Source organism: Panthera leo, chromosome C2 (genome assembly GCF_018350215.1).
Source record: "Panthera leo isolate Ple1 chromosome C2, P.leo_Ple1_pat1.1, whole genome shotgun sequence".
Classification (NCBI taxonomy): domain Eukaryota; kingdom Metazoa; phylum Chordata; class Mammalia; order Carnivora; family Felidae; genus Panthera; species Panthera leo.
Window position 1 is genome coordinate 147,296,215 of NC_056687.1, and position 24,546 is coordinate 147,320,760.

The 24,546-nt window shown below is 47.9% G+C and overlaps 1 protein-coding gene and 1 long non-coding RNA gene across 2 annotated transcripts in view; one reads left to right on the plus strand and one right to left on the minus strand.

Annotated features, from left to right (window-relative positions):
• The window catches only part of OSBPL10 (oxysterol binding protein like 10), a 305,042-nt gene extending 287,750 nt beyond the window's left edge, over window positions 1–17,292 (minus strand). Inside the window, exon 1 of the mRNA XM_042954884.1 lies at window positions 16,933–17,292. Coding sequence (XP_042810818.1) covers window positions 16,933–17,213 — 281 coding nt within the window. The 5' untranslated portion in view covers window positions 17,214–17,292. The remainder of the gene's footprint in view (window positions 1–16,932) is intronic.
• A 238-nt stretch (window positions 17,293–17,530) lies between these two features.
• LOC122229602 lies at window positions 17,531–22,712 on the plus strand. Its single transcript, XR_006207077.1, has 3 exons — window positions 17,531–17,617; window positions 19,318–19,917; window positions 22,056–22,712. It is a non-coding gene; the product is annotated as an uncharacterized LOC122229602 (long non-coding RNA).
• The last annotated feature ends 1,834 nt before the right edge of the window (window positions 22,713–24,546 follow it).

A 24,546-nucleotide genomic window follows, 5' to 3' on the forward strand; every position in this document is an offset into this window, starting at 1 on the left:
CTGTCTCAAAAATAAATAAAAAACATTAATTAAAAAAAACAAAAACAAAAAGGACTCAAAATGGATTAAATATTTAAATGTAAGACCTAGGGGCGCTTGGTTGGCTCAGTCAGAACAGCATAGGACTCTTTGATCTCAGGGTTGTGAGTTTGAGCCCCACAACAGGCATGGAGAAGGGGAAGGGGGAGGGGGAGGGGGAGAGGAAATGGGAGGGGGAGGGGGAAGGGAAGGGAGGGGAAGGAAGAGAGAGAGGAATGAAAGATGGAAGGGAGAGAGAGAGAGAGACAGAGAGAGAGAAAGAAAGAAAGAAAGAAAGAAAGAAGAAAGAAAGAAAGAAAGAAAAAGAAATTTAAGACCTAAAACTTTAACACTCCTAGAAGAAAACATAGAAGAAAACTTCCTGATACAGGTCTTGGCAATAATTCCTTAGATGATGCACCAGAAGCAGGAAACAAAAGCAAAAATAGACTAATGGGACTACATCAAATTTTAAAAGTTGTGTTTACAAAGTGAAAGGCAACCTATGAAATAGGAGAGAGCCTGCTTGGAACTCCCCCTCTCTTCTCTCTCCACTCCTCCTCTGCTCGTGCTCTCTCTCAAAAATAAATGAAGTTAAAAAAAAAAAGAGTTAAGCTGTGTTTCTGTGGCATATACACCATGCCCTGTGAGATGATTTAAGACAAATCAAACGAACCCTGCCCATCCGGACCCAGAGCAAGAAAACACTTCCCAGCTCTGGGTAGGAGTGCAGATTGCTCATGCTGCTCCATTTTTGTTTTCTTTAATTTTTTTTTAATTTTTATTTATTTCTGAGACAGAGAGAGACAGAGCATGAGTGGGGGAGGGGCAGAGAGAGAGGGAGACACAGAATCCGAAGCAGGCTCCAGGCTCTGAGCCGTCAGCCCAGAGCCCGACGCGGGGCTCGAACCCGCGGACCACGAGATCGTGACCTGAGCCGAAGTCGCTCAACCGAGCCACCCGGGCACCCCTATTTTTGTTTTATTTTTTAAAACCTACACAGTGTTGGGGCGCCTGGGTGGCTCAGTCAGTTAAGCGTCTGGCTTCCGCTCAGGTCACGATCTCGCAGTTCTTGAGTTCTAGCCCCGTGTCGGGCTCTGTGCTGACAGCTGGGAGGCCCGGAGCCTGCTTTGGATTCTGTATCTCCCTCTCTCTCTGCCTCTCCCCTGCTCACACTGTCTCTCTCTCAAAAATAATAAATGAACATTTTCAAAAATTCGCATAGTGCTTATTAATATGTGCCACACACTGGCCCTCGCCCTTTACAAATATCGACTCATTTCACTTAATCCCCATAGCGGCCCTACAAGGTAGGTTTTCTCATTAGCCGAATTTCACAAATGAAGAAACGAAGGCATGGGGGGGACTAAGATTACTTAGTGCCGGAGCCTTCCATCTCTGCTCACTGATGAAGGCGAGACTCCCCCGCTGTCCTCAGCGTACCGTCCTAGCAGGCAATGACTGTGGACAGGAGTGGGACGGAGTGGGAATAAAACCCCATCCACGTGGCAAACCGGATGGCCTTCCCAACCCCCTGACAGCCAGGCTTTCCCTTACTTTGCTCTTGGCTTTCTCTTACTGCAATTCAGAGAGGCTGCAATGAGAAGGTTATCGGGATCCGGTTTATGAGTTCTCGCCACCCCCCTGACTCTATGGCAAGAGAGGAACATCTGGTCCTTTCTGAGCAGCCCATCTGTAGCACCTCCCAGGAAGGACATCCCATGTGCTACCACCCCACCTGGTCAGTGTGAAAGCTCACACTGCTGGGGCTCCATGCAGAGCACACATCTGATCTAGAAAACCACCGAGAAGTGACAAATGGGGCCTTGGTTTTTTAAAAAAGAGAGCAAGGGGCACCTGGGCGGCTCAGTCGATAAAGCGTCTGACCTCGGCTCAGGTCGCCATCTCGCGGTCCGTGAGTTCGAGCCCCGCGTCGGGCTCTGTGCTGATGGCTCAGAGCCTGGAGCCTGTTTCGGATTCTGTGTCTCCTTCTCTCTCTGACCCTCCCCCATTCACGCTCTGTCTCTCTCTGTCTCAAAAATAAATAAACGTTAAAAATTTTTTTTTTAAAAATCCATATAAATGATAGTTCATTCTAATTTCCCTGTGTTGGAGTGACAAGGAACAAGCCACATGTTTCCCACCTCATCGCGTTTACAGATGACAAAACTGGTTGACGTTCAGGTAAGATAAAACAACTAAACAGGGAAGGGATCAAAACCCAAATCTCCCACGCCTTTGGTTTGGGGCGTTTTCACAAGCTGCAAATATGCCGGCGTTACCTAGTTTAATCGACACCTGCTCACAGACACTAACAAATTCAATCAACGTCATCATAGTTAATAGTCTAAGAATCATTTTCACACTACGTCACGCATCTTCCAAACCGGTCGGTAATAAGCCTTACAGAACGGATGCCCCGATGGCCACTTCAGAAGACTAGCATTAAGACAGACTGGAGTCATCAGCTATGTTAATTATTAGATATATGCTACGTTCAGCCAGGAAGTATAGGCTTCATGTCTCACGGCCTTTTTTTTAACACACCAAATGAATTTTTGTTAACTTTTTAATCTATTTTCAAATTTCCAGAAAAATTACAAGAATAATACAAAGATTTATTACTAAAGAACTACCCGGGGTGCCCAGGGGGTTCAGTCGGTTGAGCATCCGACTGAGGCTCAGGTCATGATCTCACGGTGCATGAGTCTGAGCCCTGCATTGGGCTCTGTGCTGACAGCTCAGAGCCTGGAACCTGCTTTGGATTCTGTGTCTCCCTCTCTCTCTCTGCCCCTCCCCTGCTCATGTTCTGTCTTTCTCTCTCTCAAAAATGAGTAAACGTTAAAAATTTTTTTTATTACTAAAGAACTATCAACGTTTTACCACAACATTATACCCCTGTGGTAGATACATATATGTGTATATCTGTATACATGTTTCTTGAGCCACTTGAGAGTAAGTTATCAACATAATGTCCCTCTGCCCCTAAAAACTTCAGTGCACAAAGACTAAAGTCAAGTAATTTACATGGATACGCTACTATTCTCTACAGACCTGATACAAATTTTCCAAGCGCCATAATCATATCTGTAGGAAAATAAAATATCAGATCACAAGTTACATTAAGTTGTTTAAAAATCTCCATTTTGTATTAATGAAAGCAATTTAAAGTTTCAAACTAAACACACACACACACACACACAAAGCAAAAATGAAGAAGGAAATAAACAAAACGAAAAACACTAAAAATACCAATAAGTACGACAATGCTGGAAAGGAAAAGGAAGCGAGGCTTTACATAAACAGAAATTCAGACAATTCCATGACACGAATAACTGCACCCTGGCCTCGTCCAAGCGAGGTCACTCTTCGCTTTGGTTCAAAAACACTTCTTCATCCAGACTCAAAGTTGATTTCACAGACACAAGTGTGGTCCTCTTTCTTTCATGCAAAGATTTTCTGAAGTATCTTTCGGCCTACCCCATAAAAATGGCCTATCTTCTTATTCAATGTGAGAAAACACGGGGGGTGTGGGCTACGACTTAACCCTCTGTTCCCGAGTTTCAGCTGACTCTGAAGGAATCATGAAAACTGACATCTGACCAAAAAAATGTCACAGGAAACTCTGAATTAACTAAGCGCCTCCAAGAGCGTTAAAACGCACTTTGGGCCAAGGTGGCAACAGCAGACTTCTCATAAAACAGAAAAAGACTCATACCAGCCAGGCTCATAGAAATTGTGCTAGTCCAAAGAGCAACATAAACATGAGCTGCTATATAAGAAACGCGTTTCAGTGCTCTCTCAACAGTGCTTACGAGCACAAAGTGGATTTTGCCCCGTTCAACGTGTTAGGGACCGAGCCACTAAGTCAGTCGGCCGGAATACGCACAGAGAAAAGTTCTGTGCTACGCGGTTAGCCAAGGGGTCGGGAGGCCCATTTTTAAGGTATTAGTAATAGGGTGGAACTCAGATACACAAGAATCTGAAAAGCAAAGTGTGTTCAAAAACACGTGACCCCTTTCGGCCAAAGTCCACACTCTGAGCTTAATGAATTGCGAGGCCTCTGTGGAAACCAAGATCTCATCTGCCAGTTCGTACACAGAGTCAAAGGGCCAAGGAGCCCCCTCAGCCAGCCCTAAAAAGCCCAGATGAAGACGGGACGGTACAAGAAAGGAAAGTCATTACTGAGGAGGATTCTGAAGGCTGTAAACACAGCCCTGAAATAGTGATGCTTTGTGACCAGGGAAAAGACCACCAGACATCAACTACTCACACAAAGAGATTCTGCCCCTGAGAGGGACGCAAAACCACTAATTAAAACCCGGGGCCCCTTCTTTGGGAAGGCCACAGCAGGAGAGAGAAAGAGTGAGGGATAAAACAGAATAATGACTATCTTGCAGGGAAATGAGCTGGTACAGGTCTACCCTGAGGCAAAGCCCTCCGTGATCTCATCTGTGAAATGAGGGGGTAGAAGATCGCCAAGCTCTTTCCAGAGTGATAGAAAGAAAACACCCTCTGGTGTCGGACACGCTGTGGCTCCACAACTTACCAACTGTGCCACTTACGTTCTATGCCTCGGTTTCTCCACCTGGAAAATGGAGATTCTACCCGCATATTCTCCCTATCGTGGAAAATCCCAGAGGTTGGCAGCCCAAGATTTGTGAGGTGGCTCTGAGCAACAAAATCCTCAGAGGCTAATAAGTCTCTTCGGTCTGGATGGCCTTCACTTCAGCCACCTCAAGCCTTAAGATGGCTGCTGGATTCCAACCACCACATCTGCATTCCAGTTGCGGCCATATGTCTATATTCCAAGAGCAAAGGAAAAAGAAGGAAGGGTACAAAGAAGGTTCTAGGAAACTTCTGTGATAACTCTGCTCATGTCTAGAACAGAATCACACAGCCATCCCTAGCTGCGAGGGAGAGGAGGGGTGCAAACTACAGTTTTATCTAGGACAACTACGTATCCAGCTACAAACTGGGGTTCCGTGACTATAGAAGAAGCAAAGAACGGACAGATCTGCAATACCCCCACCTCACTTCAAGGACTCAACTGGATAATACATGTAAAGTCTGATGATTCCCGGACTCACAAACTTATTCCTTCCCTGTCTGGTAACACTGAGAGCGTATGATGGGTCTCAGCAGCTGAAGAGGTCCCTCCTGCGGCAGCCCTTAAGGCCGGGCCTCTGGCCACACCCCACATACAACCTGCACTGCAGCCCAACAAACCCATGTCCCCTTCCACGGTTCTAAACCTTTGCACTCACAAAGCCTCCTTCCAGGGAAGCCTCCCCCCCCCCCCCCCCACCCGGCTCCTGTCTGCATGACGGATCGCTCCTCAACATGCTAGGTCTTGCTCACCTGCCCCTCCTCCCTCCACCCCCAGGTACAGCCCGTGCTCTCACTCCCAGGTGCTTCCCTTATGGGAGCGCTCACCGTCCCGTATCGAAACAGCAGCCACATCTAGTGAGTGCCAGTCCCTGTCCTGAGCCCTGCACACACAGCTTCGCAGCCAATCCCAACAACCCTATGACGCAGACTCTGCATCACCCCCGTTTTACAGATAAAGAAACAGAGGCCCAGAGAGGTTAACCAGCTTGCCCAAAGTTACGCTGGGAGGAAACACCCGAGGCAGGATTCGAGCCCAGGGCGCTTGGACCACAAACCTGTACTCCGCCACCACTCTAGACTGCCTCTGCTACTAGAGGGAGGGGTCTAGATGTCATCTTAGAGCCGGGATGATCAAACTACATCCCACAGGCTAACTCCGGCCCTGCACCTGTTTTCGCACACAAAGTTTTGTTGGAGCACAGGGGTACCCACTTGTTTACCATGGGAGGGCTGCAGGGTTGCCATGGAGACTCGAGATAGCCCAGGATGCCCAAAATATTAACTACCTGGCCCCTCTACAGAAAAAGTTAGCTCAACCCTGTTTTAGGCTGTCAGCTCCTCAAGACATGGCCTGTGTGCGTTGCTCCTGTGTCCTCGGCATCCCGCGTGGCATTGCATTTGGCACAGGCACAAGAGGCGCTCAACAAACACGTGGGGTGTGAATACCCCACCAGCAAAGGGGAGCGCGTCGGGGGGCTGAGGCTGCCGACTCACTCGGGACTTGGAAAGTTTCCCAATTCTGTCCAGATACTACGTAACAACCAAAAGGCCCGGGAAAACTGTCGCAGGGCTTCGGTTGTGTTGTTGGTGGCCCGCCATGCCTCCGACGGAGGGACCTCTGCAGGCCAGCTGAGGGCCGTCTGTATCCATCAGCAAACCCACTCAACTCCCCTGAACAAGTAGCCCAGGCTGACCCCTGGGGCCCACCCGCCCGTGGGAGAATGTGGGTTCGACTGCTTCCTAGGCGGGGTCCCCTCTCACCCGCCCACCTCCGCTGGGAGGTCACTGACCCGACTTTGCAGATGAACGCCGAACACATCCTGGAAAAGAGGTATTAAAAACTGATGTTGGTCGCCTTTCAACTGGTTACATTTTCATCAAAACATTCATAGGAAAAGGGGTGCCTGGGTGGCTCGGCCGGTTAACCGTCTTCGGCTCTGGTCACGAACTCACAGTTGGTGAGTTTGAGCCCCGCGGCGAGCTCTGCACTGGCAACGGGGAGCCTGCCTGGGATTCTTTCTCTGCCCCCCTCCCCCTCTTGTGTTTGCTCGCTCTCTCTCTCTCTCTCTCTCTCTCTCAAAATAGATAAATAAACGTTAATAAAAACACATTTATAGGAAGGGACCAAACCACATACAACAGAAATAGCCCTCTAAAAACGACAGCAAAACGTGAAAAAGTTATTCAAGGCTCAAATGCCTTCTCTGACCTTCAAAGAACAGGCTTGCAACAAGACTGTATAATGTTTCCTAATTTTATCGTAATTATTGATGTCACTGCACGAGACACAAATAAAGCACTTTCCTTCTGGGCTGTGACCATATTCGATCCAGCCTGGGTTATCAAAAATCACATTCTGGATGGTTTTCTCTTTAATTCTGTCTTGGCCTGGCCCCAAATCACATCAGGCAGGAGCCAGGCAGAGCTACAAACAGCCTCCCACATTTCCGGCACAATCGTTTCAAGCCTCCTTTCGGGACACAAAAGCCGTATCTCTTCTCTTTCCCAGAGTTTTTAAACAACGGTCCAACTCGAGCAGACTCTTGAGGAACCGCAGGCTAAAAGCAGCAAATGGAGACAGTCAGCCACTTTGCAAATCAAGTAACTTGTCACCTAGGTCCTCATGCAGGAGGAAGGGTTAAGAAACACCTGCCTATTTGCTAAGGCTGGGTCTAAAATGACCACTAACTTGGCCCCTCGGTTCCACAAAGTTACCCACTGGTCTAAAACATACGACTTCCGGGGCGCCTGGGTGGCTCAGTAGGTTAGGCGACCGACTTCAGGCGTCTGACTTCAGCTGGGGTCATGATCTCACAGTTCGTGGGTTCGTGCCCCACATCGGGCTCTGTGCTGGCAGCTCAGAGCCTGGAGCCTGCTTCCGATCCTGTGTCTCCCTGTCTCTCTGCCCCTCCCCCACTCGAGCTCGCGCTCTCTCTCTCTCTCTCTCTCTCTCTCTCTCTCTCTCAAAAATAAACATTAAATTTTTTTTTTTAAATATAAGACTCCCAAGTAGACACATTTCTGCTGAGGACCCTACCGTGTGCCACCCGCTGTGCTGGGCCTGCTGTCTGTAGCAGCCTCACAGCAATACTCCAAGGTTAATATCATTTCACAGATGAGGAAAACAGGGCCCAAACAGTCAAGTGACCTGCCAAGGTCATGCAGCTAAAAAGAGGCCAAGCCGGAAAGGCAGGGAAGTCTGACCATGTCACCAGCCTGTGCACCTGCACACTGCCTCCCTCTGAAGCTGGCTGGCATTGGCGGCAGTCCACTCGGGTACATACTGCTGGTGGGGAAATGGCTCAGCCACTCTGGAAAACTCTTCGGGAGTTTCTACACGCGCGTATCCTACGACCCTGAGATCCCGATCCCCAAGCATGTACCCAAGAGAGATAAAAGCATGTGTCCACGCAAAAACTTATACACAGGGACGCCTGGGTGACTCAGTCGGTTAAGCGTCTGCCTTGGGCTTAGGTCATGATCTCAACGTTCATGAGTTCGAACCCTGCATCGGGCTTGATGCTGACGGCACGGAGCCCGCTTTGAATTTGGATCCTCTGTCCCCCTGTCTCTCTGCCCCTCCCCCACTTGCTCGCGCGCTCTCTCTCTCTCTCTCTCTCTCTCTCTCTCTCTCTTTCTCTCTCAAAAATAAACATTTTTAAAAAACCCTTTAGGGGCGCCTGGGTGGCTGAGTCAGTTAAGCATCCGACTTCGGCTCAGGTCACGATCTCACGGTCTGTGAGTTTGAGCCCCACGTCGGGCTCTGTGCTGACAGCTCAGAGCCTGGAGCCTGTTTCAGATTCTGTGTCTCCCTCTCTCTGACCCTCCCCTGTTCATGCTCTGTCTCTCCCTGTCTCAAAAATAAATAAAATGTTAAAAAAAAAAATTTTTTTTAATAAAAAATAAAAAACCCTTTAAATGATAAAAATACTAAAAAATAAAAAGCTTATACACAAATAGCAGCTTTATTGATAACAGCTAAAAACACTGGAAACCCAAATGTCCACCTACAAGTGAATGGATAAACCGTGGCATATCCACAGGATGTAATATTAAACAACAACAACAACAAAATTATAATCTACAGATAGATGCAGCAACACCCAGAATCTCAGAACACGAGGCTGACTGAAATAAACCAGACCCAGAAAGGATCTCCTATATGGGTCCACCTATACGAAAACCCAAGAACAGACAAAACTAATTCATGGTGATAGAAATCAGAAACAGAATGCAGGGGACGGGGAACTGACTGGCAAGAACAAGGAAATCTGGGGTGGGGGGAGGGGTAGAACCGGGGGAATCAGAGAATGTTCTGTACTTTTGAAAGGAGTGGTTACATGGCGTAAACAATTGCCAAAATTCATCAAACAGAACGCCTGAGACCTGTGCGCTTTATTGTATTTAATTATACCTTAAAAAAAAAAAAAAAAAAGTCCTCAGGCTAATGAGTCACTCATTCAGATGACAAAACAGAAAACATGAATTATTACACGTATACTTCCAAACTGATTGCTCAAGGGCATTTAAAGAAACCCCAAAGAAAGTCTGATTTGCCCATGAAAGCAAATTAAGTTTACTCACTGGCTCTAGAAAGAATTTCCCTCACAAAAATAAGGCCCACCACCTTGCATTTGCCCAAGGGGTCTGTCTAGTAGACAGAGATGAATGAGTCCAGCAACCCTGCCTAACGAGCCCACTTTCAGTCAGGACAGCAACCCTTTCAGGACAGAGATGGCTGTCCCCATGGCAACCAGTGAAGGTGGGAAAGGTGGAGGGGAAGGGAGCCAGCGGGATTAAGAACCACTTTAGAATAATGACTGTATGGAGGCTGGGAGTGCCATACCCCTACCCCCACGAGGTCCTAATTCCTAAGTCCTAATTCCTGGAACCTGGGAATGTCACCTTACAGGGCAGGCAGCAGATAGGACTAATTTAAGGGTTTTTAAATGGGGAGATTGTCCCGGATGATCTCGGTGGGCCCTAAATGCAATCCCAGGGGTCCTTCTAAGACGGGGACAGAGGGAGACTTGATATACACAGAGGAGAAGGCAATGGGAAGACCGAGGCAAAAACTGGGGTGAGGCAGGTACCAGCCAAGGAATGCCAACAACGACCAGAAGCTGGAAGAAGCAAGAAATTAACTTTCCCTTGGAGCGTCTGGTGAAAGCCTGGGCCTGCCAAGACCTTGATTTGGGCCCAGGGAAACCTATTTCAGACTCTGGCCTCTAGAACCATGAGAACATAAATGTCTGTTGTTGGGAGCTACCAAGTTTACTGTCATTTGTTCTAACAGTCATCCAAAACTAACACAGACCGGGAGCCTAAAATGCAGTATTGTTTCTGCCAGATATCTACACTCCTCCGATATCACTTCAAACTTTTAAGAAGTAATCAAATTAGTAAACGTTTTTCTTCTCTTTTTTTTTTTAAATTTTTTTATTTTTTTTTTATTTTTTTAACATTTATTTATTTTTGAGAGGCAGAGCGTGAGCAGGGGAAGAGAAGGGAGAGAGTTGTCGTCACAGAGCCCAACGCGGGGCTCAAACTCACAAACCATGAGATGACGACCTGAGCTGAAGTTGGACGCTTAACTGACTGAGCCACCCAGGCGCCCCCCTTTTTTTTTCATTTTTTTTAATGCTTATCTACTTTTGAGGGAGAGAGGAGAGAGGGAGAGAGCATGAGCGGGGGAGGGACAGAGAGAGGGAGACAGAATCTGAAGCAGGCTCCAGGCTCTGAGCTGTCAGCACAGAGCCTGATGCGGGGCTTGAACCCACAAACTCTGGGTCAGGTCAGATCATGACCTGAGCCGAAGTCAGACGCTTAACCCACTGAGCCACCCAGGTGCCCCAAAGTTTTTCTTTTCTTGAAAGAAAACATCAGAGAATATCCTTATTACCATGGGGTGAGCAAAGATTTCCTAAATAGCACTCAAAAAGAACTAATCATAAAAGGGGGAAAATTTTTATATGTGACTATGCTAAAATTTAAAATTTGTGCATACCAAGAGATGACGTGGCAAACCACGAGTGACGATGCCTGCTTTCTCTGTTTGCAGTGCCCGTATCCACGTGCACACAACCCATCGGCGAACTCCTATCCAGAATCTATAAAGAACTTTCTTTCACAAGTCAATATGAAAAAGCAGATGTCCCACGATACAAACAGCGAAGGACTTCAGTAACACCTGACAAAACGTGAAACCCAAATGGCCAACAGGCACACAAAAAGATGCTAACCTTCAGTAGTCATCAAGGAAAGGCAAATTCAAACCACAATCAGATGCCACCCATCGGATTGGCTAAAATGCAAACAGACAACATCGAGTATAGATGAGGACGCGGGGCACCCAGAACCCTCAAGCGCTCCTGGCGGGAATATTAGCAGATCCAACCACTAGGAAAAAACTCTCTTCATAAGCTGGACAGTTGGAAATACCGTCACGTAACCCAGTATTTCACTCCTAGGTATACACGCACAGAAATGCGTATGTATGTTCCACAGAACTCATGGCAGTACTTTCGTAATGGCCCCAAACTGGGAAAAACTCAAAAGTTTATGAGAAGCGTCCACGTATTCAGTATATTCCTACGATGGAATAGAGCAGTGCACACAGACTACGGTTAGACCCAGCACCACGGAGAGGGCTCACGAACATTACGTAATGTTAAGAGAAGAAGCCTGGAACTATATCATGCCGTTCGATAGGAAATTCAGGAAGAGGCCTACCTCATGTTAAGGTGCTGGACATCAACAGCAGGCGACCGCGAGTGACGGCGGGAGGGGACTGGCCGCTGTTTCTTGATCTGGATACGACCCGCTCATGAAAATGCGTTGAACTATTATGCGTGTGAGTTACGCACTTTTCTGAACGTACGTTAGACTTCAGGTTTACCCCCCAAAACTAGTTATTCCGAGATTATGGGAAAAGCTTTTTTTCCCCCCTCAATATAACTTTTTCAAACTGCAGAATGGACGCAAGCTCACCTCAGGTAAAAATAAATAAATAAAGGGAAAAAGAGAAGAACAAATAATATCCCCCACGACCCCACCAACCAAGGAAAACCATGGTAACCATGTGGCGTAAATCTCCTCAAATACACATACATTTTAAAGAGAGAGGAGGAGAGCACATCCTACAGGGAGTGGTTAACACAGGCAGGTGCTCCATAAATATTCTGAACCATACGTGAATAAATAATATTAGATGCTATTTTGTAACCTAGGCAACCATCTCTTTATTGTTGCCGTCCACGAAGAAATCCAGTGTCCCCAAAGGATTTGAGTGTGCAAACTCACACTCTGGCAAACCAGCCAGCAAGGTGTGTGAATACTTTCTAAGTACATGTGGGCAAGAACATAAAACACAGAGCCGTGATTTTTTAACCCTGGTTATCACCAACTGCCTCTAAAAATTTGTGGAGTACTCAAAAAGCATGCATTTTAATTCAGTACGGTTTTAAAAGTTAATATATGCTCCCTCCCTGACTTTTTTAAATGAGTCAAGTAGCCCCTGAGCCCTGGGAAATCAGGGCCAGAGCCTAAAAACTGCATTCTCAAAGCAGGGCATTCATGCAGATCAAGTCGAAAGCAGGTCCTGGACACCTGGCCACTGAAGGCCCACATTAGCTGGGCAGTCGTGGGCCCTAAGTCAAGGTGGACATTTCACAAGGTAAGTCAGACTCCCTGACCCCGAAGACAAAGACTGATGGTCGCAGAGGGCGGGGCAAATGACACACATATCAACTCGAGGACAAGGCTATAAACAGGTAGAGAACCAAGAAATACAACAATAGTAGCTATATAAATACAAATTAATCCTGCTTTCATTTCTCTTTCATTCACTCTCTTATTTATTCAGTTATATCTACTGACCCCTTATGATACGCCAGACCCCGTTGTAGACACTGGAGATACAGCAGTGAACATGGCAGACGAAACTATTCTCTGTCCTCAGGGAGTTGACATCTTGTGCGGGGGGGACAAGAGTAAAATATTGAGTGTGTCAGAGGGTGGTGGTGATGGAGAAAAATAAAGCGGGGGAGGGAGATAGGGCCTGGAGGCTGGAGGAGGGGAGCAAGTCACTTGCTGTAGAGATGCAAACATTTGCTGGGTTCCAAGTTTTAAAAGGATCCTTTCAGAACATATCCTCTCCAAAGAACTCTGGCATAATTATGTTAATGGGAGCCCCAGGGTAACCACAGGATTCAGAAAATAAACCAAGAGCTTTATGAACCAGAAAGGGTCCATTTAAGATGGGCAAATTGAAGATCCAATAATAGCTACCACTTCTCCAGATCTTGCCTTGCGCCTTTCTCAGCTGCTTATAGACCAGTCTCCTCAATTAATTTTCACACTGAAGGGATGAGAAGGGTAACATCTTTTCTCTCTTTAACAGATGAGAAAACGGAAGCCGAGAGCAATGAAGAAACCGGCCCAAGGTGACACGTGTGCTAAACGTTGATGTCCGGGTTCGGCCCGGAGTCCACACTCCCCTTACGTTCCAAATAAAACGTCCACTGCTCACCTGGGGTTTTCTTTGGCTGATGCTTACCTTCCTTATCCTGCTCAAGACTTAACCTTTAATATTTTACTGAGTTCTCACAACCGCACCCATCACACTCACTCACTCACACACACACACACACACACACACACACACACACACACACACAAATTGGAGGCTGCTTTCATATTTGCAACGTCTTCTTTTCTCTTGCTAACGAAAAGTGAATGACGATCAAGACCCTCAAATGTTGAAATACCACTTCCTAGACCCAATTAGAAATTATTGTCCTGGGGCGCCCGGGGGGGCTCAGTTGGCGAAGCATCTGACTCTTGGTCATGATCTCACGGTCCGTAGGTTCGAGCCCCACATCAGGCTCTGCGCTCATAGGGCAGAGCCTGCTTGGGATTCTCTCTCCCCTTCTCTCTCTGCCCTCCACCACTTGTATTCTCTCTCTCTCTCTCTCTCTCTCTCTCTCAAAAACAAATAAGTAAACATTAAAAAACAAAGAAAAAGAAATTATGTTCTCAAACATTTGATATTCCCAGCAAACCCAAAATAGTTCCATCTGGGTTGGAGACTAAAATTAGCCTTCGTGCCGGCAAAGGAAGAGTTCATACGGCCCATTTCTTACAAACTAAAAACGAGTTCCCCAAAGATAACTCCTGGCTGCCCCCCATCCTCCCCACAAGCATGAGGGTCCCCTGTGACCCTCATCTCCATAAAAGATGCCTCCACCTCAACATCCCAGGCTCTCAGAGCTATAAACACAAGAGTCCTCCTTGGCCCCTCTTTCTCTCACTTCATCCAACCCATCGGCAGCTTCTAACCTCCCCACTCCGAATCTGTACCTTCTCTCCACTTTCCTCGTCCCCCAAGTGCAAGCCCCCAGCATCTCTGGCCTAGACCACCATGAGGAGCTCCCAACTGGCCTGTTTCCCTGATAGGACCCTGTGAAATTCTCATCTCCAAAGAGTACCAAGAGTGAACTTTTTAAAGCACAAATCAGACTGTGTCACCTCTCAGCCTAAAATCCTTCTGGACAACCAGAACGCAGCCTTAAATTGCTTCCCCTGGACTACAAGGCACCATGCGGCCTGGCACCGGCCTGCCTCACCAAGCTTTTGGGCTTCAACTCTCTCCCTGGTTCACTCTGTGCGAAAACCAAAAGACTAGCGAAAACACAGTGCTTGAGATTAAAATGTGAATAGGGGTGCCTGGGTGGCATCTGACTTCGGCTCAGGTCCTGATCTCGCAGTTTGTGGGTTCAAGCCCAGCATCGGGCTGTGTGCTGACAGCTCAGAGCCTGGAGCCTGCTTCCGACTCTGTGTCTCCATCTCTCTCTGCCCCTCCCCTGCTCATGCTCTGTCTCTCTCTCTCTCTTTAAAGTAAATAAACATTAAAAAAAATAATAAAAGAAAGAAAAAAGTGCTGCAGAAGAACATGCCATGAGATCCAAAAGTGAAGGTAACTTGAATCAAGCCGCCCACTGTTGGTACCAAGGCACTCCCCTGGGCCAGGGAGCTAGGGACTTGTACTTTTTAATTCTGAGTCTCCTCCCCTACTTCGTGTGCAGATGCCTGTGCGTTTTGCACACTGAAATAGCTCCAGGTCTTAGAAAAGTGCCTGGCACATAGTAGTTCCTCAATAAAATAGTCTCCGAGTAAATACATTCATGAACACATGAATATAGTGTCAAAGTTTCTCTCTTTCTCCTCTCTCCCTTCTTACTGTTCCAGACCTCCCCTTGACAAGGGAGAAATGTGCAACCACTGAGTCTCCACAAATCCTCTCCAGACCACTAATGGACCTTTGGCAACAGCTGAGAGAACACGGATGTGGGGAACACAGACCTGAACACGGAGACATGAACCACTAGAAAGAGATAATGCTTTTGGAGTCAGCGGTAAACTTACAGTCTACTATGCTAAGAATAAACACTGACGGCATAGACCCCACTAAACAAACTCAACAAAGATGAGATCTCACACATTACACAGTACATTTCACCTATGAAGCCTGCAATCATGTAAATATTATTATTACTATATTATTATTAATTTTGCCTCTTCTCACTCTGGCATAACCTACATACCCCAGTGGATTTAAGATCATACAAAAGCATGAGTTACTCCAATTCCTACTAAATCTGCCGGAAAGAACAAATCCTTTAATATGCATTGCAGGTAAAGTACCATCCCCAGTGAAATGACTGTAATCCAGGGTAAAATCTCTGTTGGCCTCATAAGCTACTTGGGGAGGGGGGGGGAGGGCACAGCATTAAAAGGGACTGCCCAACACACAAACCAGATGCTGTCACCAACAAGGCACAATTACCAAGAACTGAAATCGGATTGAATCATCTCCTCTCTCTCTCATCCTACACACACTACCTATTCCTTTGCAGCTTTCAAAACCTGAAGGGGAAAAGAGGCAAGAGCAGACACCAGGGCTATTTTGAGAAATAAAAGGACTCAAAAGTTAAAAGCGTAACTTCCACTGACAGAGTAGCAGATCTCCCAGGAAACCCAGGTGACTCAGAAAGTTCTCTGATAGAAACAAGTCAGTTTCCATATTTAGGAGGTGGTCTTCCTCCCAGTTTAGTTTCATGTAAATAACTGCCTGGTCAAAGTTTCAGCTGGAAGCCACCTGAACATTTCCACCCCGTGTGCAGGGAGAGAGGACCAAGTAATCCAGTCTAACCAGCAGAGAGAAGCAAGAGTTCCCAGAGTGTGATTCAAACTTCACAAGCATCCTGAAAAATCCCAAGACCTAAGATCCAAGGGCCACAGACGGCAGGACAAAAGATCTCATCCACAACGTCTATCTCCCTCTGGCTTGTTTTTGAAAAACAAAGTAAAAAAAAAAAAAAAAAAAAGTAAACAGCAGCACCACATCTGCTCCTTCCAAGTCCCCCTCACTATCCTCTGCATTGTGCCCCACATACCATCATCAACACAAGTGAGCTGGGGGCCCTTCCCTTAACACCCCCATCCTCCCACGTGGCCATACTGGGTTTCCCAACAGTGAGGGCAGAGTGAGCAGGGAACTTCAAAAGGCACCTAAATGGGCGGGGGTTAATAACAATAGTTTACAAAGCAAACCGTCCATTTCCAAAGGGGAGAGGGTGTTCAAAAAAAAAAAAAAAAAAAAAAAAGGAAAGAAATAACTAAGCTTCTGTTGCAGAGATTGGGAGGTCTCAAACCACCCACTGGGCAGGAGGTAGCGCGTGCTCCGGAAGGCACCGAGAATAAGTGGTAGGTGTTTGGTGATGGTGATGGTGGTGGTGGTGGTTTTAAACACTAAAGTTTTAAATGAACTATGTTACCAAGAGAATTGTTGTGATGGGACCAGGGGTATTAACGCTTTTTCCTGCAGGCATACAGCACGCCCCCTCTGCCTCTCTTCCTCAGCCATTCTTCAGGAGTGCGGGAAACCGCTAGCAGGCAGGGCCCTGGGACCAATGCGCCCCTCTTTTGCTACTCCAGTCCCTGCAGGTGCCAGGGCCGAAGAAAACCGGGTCTCTCGCCTCCCTCTCCGCCACTGCGGTGCGGTCCTGGGGTGGGGTCACGGCCTGCCCCATCCCGGGCACCCCACCTGGAAAGGAGCTGGGACGCAGGAAGGGCACTCGGAGAGGCAGGACCCGATCGGCCGGTGGCACAGTGGCGGGCGGGCGCGCGCGCGCGCACACACACACACACACACACACACACACACACACACACACACACACACACACAGCTGAGCGGCGCGAAGGGAGGGGCGCGCGGTGGCGCTGGCGGCGGGCGCGTTACCTGTTCTGCCAGCCCTGGAGGAGGTTGGTGTATTTGCTGAGCACGCCTTCGAGCGCCGGCTCCCTCCTGCGGCCGCCTCCTCCCGACGGACTAGCGGCCACCGAGCCCGGGCTGCTGCGGCTGCCCCCGCCGCCGAGCCCGGCTACCGCCGACCGGCTGGCGACCCCCCGGCCGGCCAGGGAGCAGGACGGCGAGGAGCCAGCCGAGGTGGCGCGGCTGCTGCTGCGGCTGCTGCTGTTGCTGCCCCCGCCGCCGTCTGCGCCTTGGGCCGCCCTCTCCATGGTCCGTGCGCGCCCGGAACGCAAGTGCCCGCCGCGGTGGCGGCCGCGGCGCTGGGGCTGCCGGCGCGGCGGCGGCGGCGGCGGCGGCAGCTGCTGCTGCTATAGCTCCGGGCGCCCGGGCCGCGCGTGGCTGCTCCAAATCCCCGGGAAATGCCTGACTCATACAGGAGGAAGAGGAGGAGGCGAAGGAGAGCTGGGAAGGAAGCCAACGGGGCTGGATGCAGCTGCGGCCGCCCCTCCTCCTGCCGCGGCCCTGGCCCCGGCCCCTCCCTCCGTACTAGTTTCCTCGGCAAGTTCGGAGCGGGTGGCCGGTTCGGCGAGCCCTCCTGTGGTTCCTCTTCCTCTTCTTTCGGGTCCTGGCGGCCGCTCGGGGCCGGGGGCGCTGCCGGGCGCCGAGCCGCAGGGTGGGTACGCCCTGTCACCCTCGCGTTCCTTCTGCCGCCCCCTCTCGGATCCGAAGGGGCGAAAGGGAATCTCCGCGCGTTCCTCCCCACCCCCAACCCACCTCGGGACCTGGAGGGAGGGGCGGCCCCACCCACCCGATCCACCCGGATATTGACCCGCCCGGCCTAACGCGGGCACCAGCGCGTAGTCCCTCTCTCTGCCTTTCCCGCCGAGCCCGGGCCAGACACACGCACACAGTAACCTGGGAATGAGCCTTACAGGCAGAGCGAAGTTAATAGGGCAGGAACGTCTTCCAGGCTCTCTTGCGTGCCTGGTAGGGGACAGGTGATTCTGTCCCCAAGGTAAGCTTGCCCGGGGTATTTTCACGCTGCAGAGTTACGGTAAATGCATCATGGACACCAGGGAAGGAACTGGAGTGGGGCAAGAAAACTCTAAGGTTCCTGCAAGTGCCTTCTTAAATTGAGTGCCCTGGGCGCTTCACTTGCCTCACCCTAATCCCCACACTGATGGACACATAAATCTGGCAAGTCAAAACTAGCGATTTGATTTCCCAGAGGGAAATCAACCGATATTTACAATCACAGTGAAGTATGTATTCTCTGTGGTCGCTGTAACTTCTTCCCTGCACCCCCACCCTAAGATACACTGAGCTGCAACTTGGTCTCTAAATCTAAAATCGTTGCTGTTTTGCGAAAGTAGAGGAGTCGCACTTTCTCCACCGTACTAATAATTTTTGTGAGTATAAATATCCAATGCAATCTGGAAGTTTCTAAAATTACCTAGAAAAATAGCTCTGAGGAGCTCAGGCACCGCGCGCGCGCGCACACACACACGAAAACAAAAACAAAGGGTGATAGATTGATAGGCAATCCAGTTTAAAGGATCTACAAACCCATAAAGCAGATAAATAATTCAATAGTTAAAAAAAATTACTGAGTGAAATAGAGTCAGCTCTCATGGGGGCAGTTCCCCAAACCTGCCCCCTCTCTAGCTTCAGATCCTTGCAGAAAGCTTTCAAAGGTGGTTTACCTCTAGAACTCTTCATGGAGAAGCTTCTGAAGCTGATGAGAAGTAGTTGTGCCCTGAATAAATTACAATTCCAGGTGCCTATACAGAGAAAGAAGGAAAGAAGAAAAAAAAAGAAAAAGAAAGAAAGGGAATCCAACTCTTGATTTCTGCTCAGGTCGTGATCTCATGGTTGGTGGCATCAATCCCCATGTCCCCATGTTGGGCTCTGTGCTGACAACACGGAGCCTGCTTAGGACTCTCTCTCCCTCTCTCTGCCCCTCCCTCACTCGTGCTCTTTCTTTCTCAAAATAAAGAAGTAAACTTAAAAAGATAAAATAAAAGACCACCCCCACCCCCCACCCCCCTCAGAGATTGCATGGTAGAAGAGACCGACTCTGGAGCCAGACAGATCTGAGTTGCAATCCATGACCTCTTCTAGCTTTAGTTTTCTCACCTGCAAAATGGGACCAAGTGGTAATACTGGATGTGATGGGATTGTTTGTGTGTTCGAAACGTTTATCATGTCATCCTATGAGAGTACCCTCCCTCCACGTTGACCTCAGGCTTGGCCATGGAACTAGTTTGGCCAGTGGAGTGTAGACACATGTAATACTGTATATGCCACTTCCGAGCGGAAGCTTCAAGAGCCCCGTCATGTGGTTCAACTGTCTTTCTCTTTTCCTTCTACCAGGCGACTAGCGTGTCTCAGATAAAGGACCCTCTTCAGTTTGGATCCTGGAGTGAGAAGACACATGGAATTCAGCGGACCCAAAGCCAGTTAGCGTTGGCCATGTCACATGGACAAAACGTTTGTTATAAACCACTGAGATTTTAGGAAGCATTTTTACCACAGCATAACTTTGCCTAAGCCACCTGATAAACACTTTTCAGTATGTGAGTGTCTATGATGTCCTTCACTGCTATTGAAGACTGAGAAGGTGGGCACATCCTGACCTGGAAATGTCAGTCATCATGTGCCAGAACAACGCCCCTTTTTATGGGAGACTTGCCACCCTAAGTTCCTGCTAAAAGAGAAGTGCTACCATTACTCCAGCCTGCCCAGCTGACCTGCGACCAGATGAACTAGGTGCTGCAAATTCTCACCTTAGACTAAAAACTCGAGACTCTTGGGAGTCCAGTGGAAGCAGGGAGATGCTAAGCTGAAAGAAATAGTCAAGGCTAGTACGTCAGTCTGTTCTAGGCTGCTATAACAGAGCTTCACAGCTGGGTGGTTTATCAACAACAGAAATTTATTTCTCACAGTTCCGGAGGCTGGAAGTCCAAGATCAAGGTGAAGGCATGATCGGTTCCCAATGAGAACTCTGCAGGGCCCCAGATTTATTGTATCTTCACATGGAGGAAGGGGCTGTGGGGGGGTCGGGGGGGGGGGTTCTTTTATAAGAGCACAATCGCATTCGTGAAGGCTCTACCCTCTCCACTTAGACTGCTCCCGATGGCCCTGCCTCCTAACACCATCACTTTGGGCATGAGGATTCCAACATATGAATTTGGGGAGAAACAAACGTTCAGACCATAGCACGCGGGATGGGCCAAGAGCAAGTTAGCTATGTGGGATCAGAAATGACCAAGGACGGGGGCGGGGGGGGGGCACCTGGGTGGCTCAGTCCGTTAAGCCTCCGACTTCGGCTCAGGTCACGATCTCACAGTTCGTGAGTTCAAGCCCCACGCCGGGCTGTGTGTTGGCGGCTCAGAGCCTGGAGCCTGCTTCCTATTCTGTGTCTCCCTCTCTGCCCCTCCCCCACTCAGGCTCTGTCTGTCTGTCCGCCTCTCCCTCTCAAAAATAAATTTAGAAAACATTAAAAAGAAAAAGAAATGGCCAGGGAGGGAAATCGGTGGCAAGGAGTGGAGCAGTCATTCTGGAAGAAGAGGCAGGACCATGAAAGAGATGCGGTAAATGCTTTTCCTTCCTCTCAGCCCTCTTCCCTGCTCTCACCCCTGGAGTTTTGAAGTAAAGGTCACTACTTCCAGAAAGCTTTCCTTCACCCTCATGCAGTGAGTAGGGAAATTCTCTTTGGAGAGGAAAGTCTTCATGTTAGAAAAACAACTGGAGAACAAAAGACATAACAAATTGGCAAAAATACTTGGAATATATGTTTAAAAATACTTGCAAACTATATATATATCAAATAGAAGGGCTCATTACTTTACCCAGATTGCATAAATCATTAAGAAAAATAAAAATACAGATAGAATGACTGGAAATCTAACAGCTGTTTCAGAAGCCATAAATGACTAAAGTAATAAGACTAACATACCACACCTCTTAAAATAACGGGGCAGGGGCACCCGGGGGGGCTCAGTGAAGTGCCTGACCAACTCAGGTCATGATCCATTTGTGAGTTCGAGCCCTGGTTCAGGCTAACTGCTGTCAGCACAGAGCCCGCGTCAGATCCTCTGTCCCCCTCTCTCTGCCGCTACCCCACTTGCACTCTCTCTCTCTCGCAAAAATAAATAAACATTGAAATCAAAAAATAGAAAGTAGGAGCACCTGGGTAGCTCAGTTGGTTAAGCTTCTGACTTCAGCTCAGGTCGTGATCTCACAGGTTGTGAGTTCAAGTCCCACACCTGGCTGGCTCTGTGCTGACCATACGGAGTCTGCTTGAGATTCTCTCTCTCCCCCTCTGTCTCTGTCCCTTCCCCACTCGCGCTTTCTGTCTCAAAAGAAATAAGTAAACCTTCAAAATTAATTAATTAATTAATTAGAAAAATAATTAAAAAAACAGGCAGATTCAGCAGCCCCCGGTAAGGAGCTGATTGCCCCATCTTGTTCTTCACATGGGCCTGAAGAGCTGATCTAGAGTTTCCAGTAAGCAGCTTTAGAAGCTCCCTCCTCTGCCCGTGTTCCCACATAAAGCCTTAATGTTGACAGATGATATTCACGGACTAGCAAGAAAGTAGGTAGACACTGACCTAGGTGGCCAAATGACATGAAGGAAGCCACCAGAAGAGAGAAAACTATCACAGCCAGACCCCCTCCAACATCAGCTTGGTCACATTTGCATTAGAAATAGCTGGTCTGATATAGTCTCAATCCCAGGTAATAAAAATAATAGCTAATATTTATTGAGCACTTACTATGTGCCAGGAAAGCACCGTTCCAAGTCTTGGGTTTTTTTTTTTTTTTTAATGTTTATTCTTGAGAGAGAGAGGGAGAGAGAGAGCAAGCACACAGGGGAGGGGCAGATAGAAAAGGAGACAGAGGGTCTGAAGCGGGCTCTGTGCTGATAGGCAAGAGCCCAATGTGGGGCTCAAACCCACGAACCGTGAAATCATGACCTGAGCCGAAGCTGGACACGTAACCGACTGAGCCACCCAGGGGCTCCCCCGCAAGGGTTTTGGAAATAGTAATTCATTTAATCTTTACAACAACCTCATAAGGTCCATGTGACTCTTGCTTCTATCTGACAGGTGGAGAAAAACCGGGTCAAAGAAATGTTCAATAACACCCCCAGATCCTGATGGAGCTAGGATTTGAACTCGGGCAATTTGCCTGCTGAGCCAGAGTCCCCAACCACTGCATTGTATCACTTGCTTCACGACCGATCCGGTTTCGTTTCTTCTACTTAACAGAACCGCCCGAGGTACAGCACGGCACCTGTTTTTTATTTGTGTTCATTTAGGGACTGATTCTCCCATCACCGCCCCGAGGAAAGCAGGGCAGGAGCCCGGGCCCCTGGCACTCAGCCACAGGACCTGCGCACGGTAAGACTCAACGCAGGTTTATTTGGTGAATGAAGCCCAAGTTTACTGAAGAAGAAACAAACTTCTGACCCCCAAGTCCAGTGTTCTTGTCAATATAGCCTGCTGCCTGCCTGAACGGTTGCTGTGATGTGTACATGCAACTTTCCCCCCAGTGGGGGGATGAAAACACTGCACGTGGGGCGTGGACAGTCCATCGTCCTGTGACCAAGCAGCTCCAGTAGGAACACCAACAGTTACATCCAGGGAAATCAAACAGGGCCTTGGCAGGACGGGTATATACGTTATATTATACTCATTTTCACGTGTATTAACATACACGTAATGTTAACGTCTTTGTCTATTAAATTGTCTACATCATATATGATTAATATTTATATATATTATATTCGCCTTTTATGTATATTATATCCATTCTATTAAGATTTATCAAAAATGGAAGTTATGTCATTATTTTGATTATTAATTTTATTAAAATAGGCACTCAGGGGGCACCTGGGTGGCTCAGTTGGTTAAGCGTCCAGCCGCAGCTCAGGTCATGATCACTTGGTTCATGAGTTTGAGCCCGCATCAGGCTCTCTGCTGTCAGCTTGGAGCCCGCTTTAGATCCTCTGTCTGTCTCTCTGCCCATCCCTCACTCTCTCTCTCTCTCTCTCTGAAAAATAAATAAACATTTAAAATAAATAAATAAATAAAATACATGCTCAGGGCGCCTGGGCGGCTCAGTCACTTAAGAGTCTGACTCTTGATTTCAGCTCAGGTCATGATCTCATGGTCGTGGGATCAAGCCCCGCATCAGGTTACATGCTAATGATGGAGCCTGCTTGAGATTTCTCTCTCTCTGCCCCTCTCCCCTACTCATGTACTCTCTTTCTCTCTCTCAAAAAATAAAATAAAATAAGACACTCATTTTTAAAGATTCACATACACAAAGGTACAGTGTAGAAATATAACCCCTTCCCAGAGGAAACCCCTATTAATAATTTACATACATATATAGGCAAACATATATATATATTTCTCCCAGACACTTTTCCATGCAAAAAATAGTTGTATATTATCTTATTCAAAAACAAGTTCATACTACAAAATGTGTAATGATTTCTAACTTGTTTTGTTGACCGAAATGTAGAGTATGGACAGTTTCCTTTAGAGCTATATCATCATTTATAACAGAGTATTACACTGTTTATGTGCCCCCCCAATTTAATCATTCCAGTACTGTTTAACACTAGGATGTTCCAGACTTTTACTATTATAATTTTTCTTAATGTTTATTTATTTTTTGAGAGAGAGAGAGAGAGAGAGAGAGAGAGAGAGAGAGATTGAGTGGGGGAGGGGCAGAGAAAGGGAGACACAGAATCCGAAGCAGGCTCCAGGTTCCGAGCTGTCAGCACAGAACCCGACGCGGGGCTCGAACTCACGAACCGTGAGATCATGATCTGGGCCAAAGTCGGACCCTTAACTGACTGAGCCACCCAGGTGTCCCTAAACTTTTGCTATTATAAAAAATGTCACTTAAATTATTTTTTCCATTAAACAATTTCTTTAGAATAAGAGAGACTGGAATTGTAATGACTGGGTCAAACCACACCATGTGTTTTAAATACAACTCCTATATTACAAAATCACCCCCGGGGCACCTCGGTGGCTCAGTCGGTTGAGCATTCGACTTTGGCTCAGGTCATGATCTCGCAGTTCGGATGCCCGCCTGAGATTCTCTGTCTCCCTCTGTCTGTCCGTCTGCCGCTCATGCTCTGTGTCTCGCGTTGTCTCAAAAATAAGTAAACGTTAAAAAAATTTCAAAAAAAAAATTGCTGCCAGGACGTCTGAATCCATTTTAACTCTGCTGATCCCGGGTGGGTCTCCTCACATGTTTGAGCGTTGGCTGGATGGTCCGGGTTGGCCTTGGCCGGGACCGCTGGGCTCTTCTCTCTTCCGCAGGGTCTCTCCTGCTCCAGCAGCTGAGGCTGGGCTTCTTCTCATGGCACAGAGGCTTCCAGAGATGGACGGGAAGTGTGCAAAGAAAGCATCTTGAAGCCCAGTCTGAGAACTGGCCTCAGGGTTATTTCTGCTGCATTGCAGTAAAGAGCGCTGACTTTCTGCACCACACGGGAGGGGTCCATAGTGGCAGTGTTCTGGGTCCCCGCGGTAAAAGGGAAACTTTCACAACGTGGGGAGCCCTTGATGTCCTTAATTT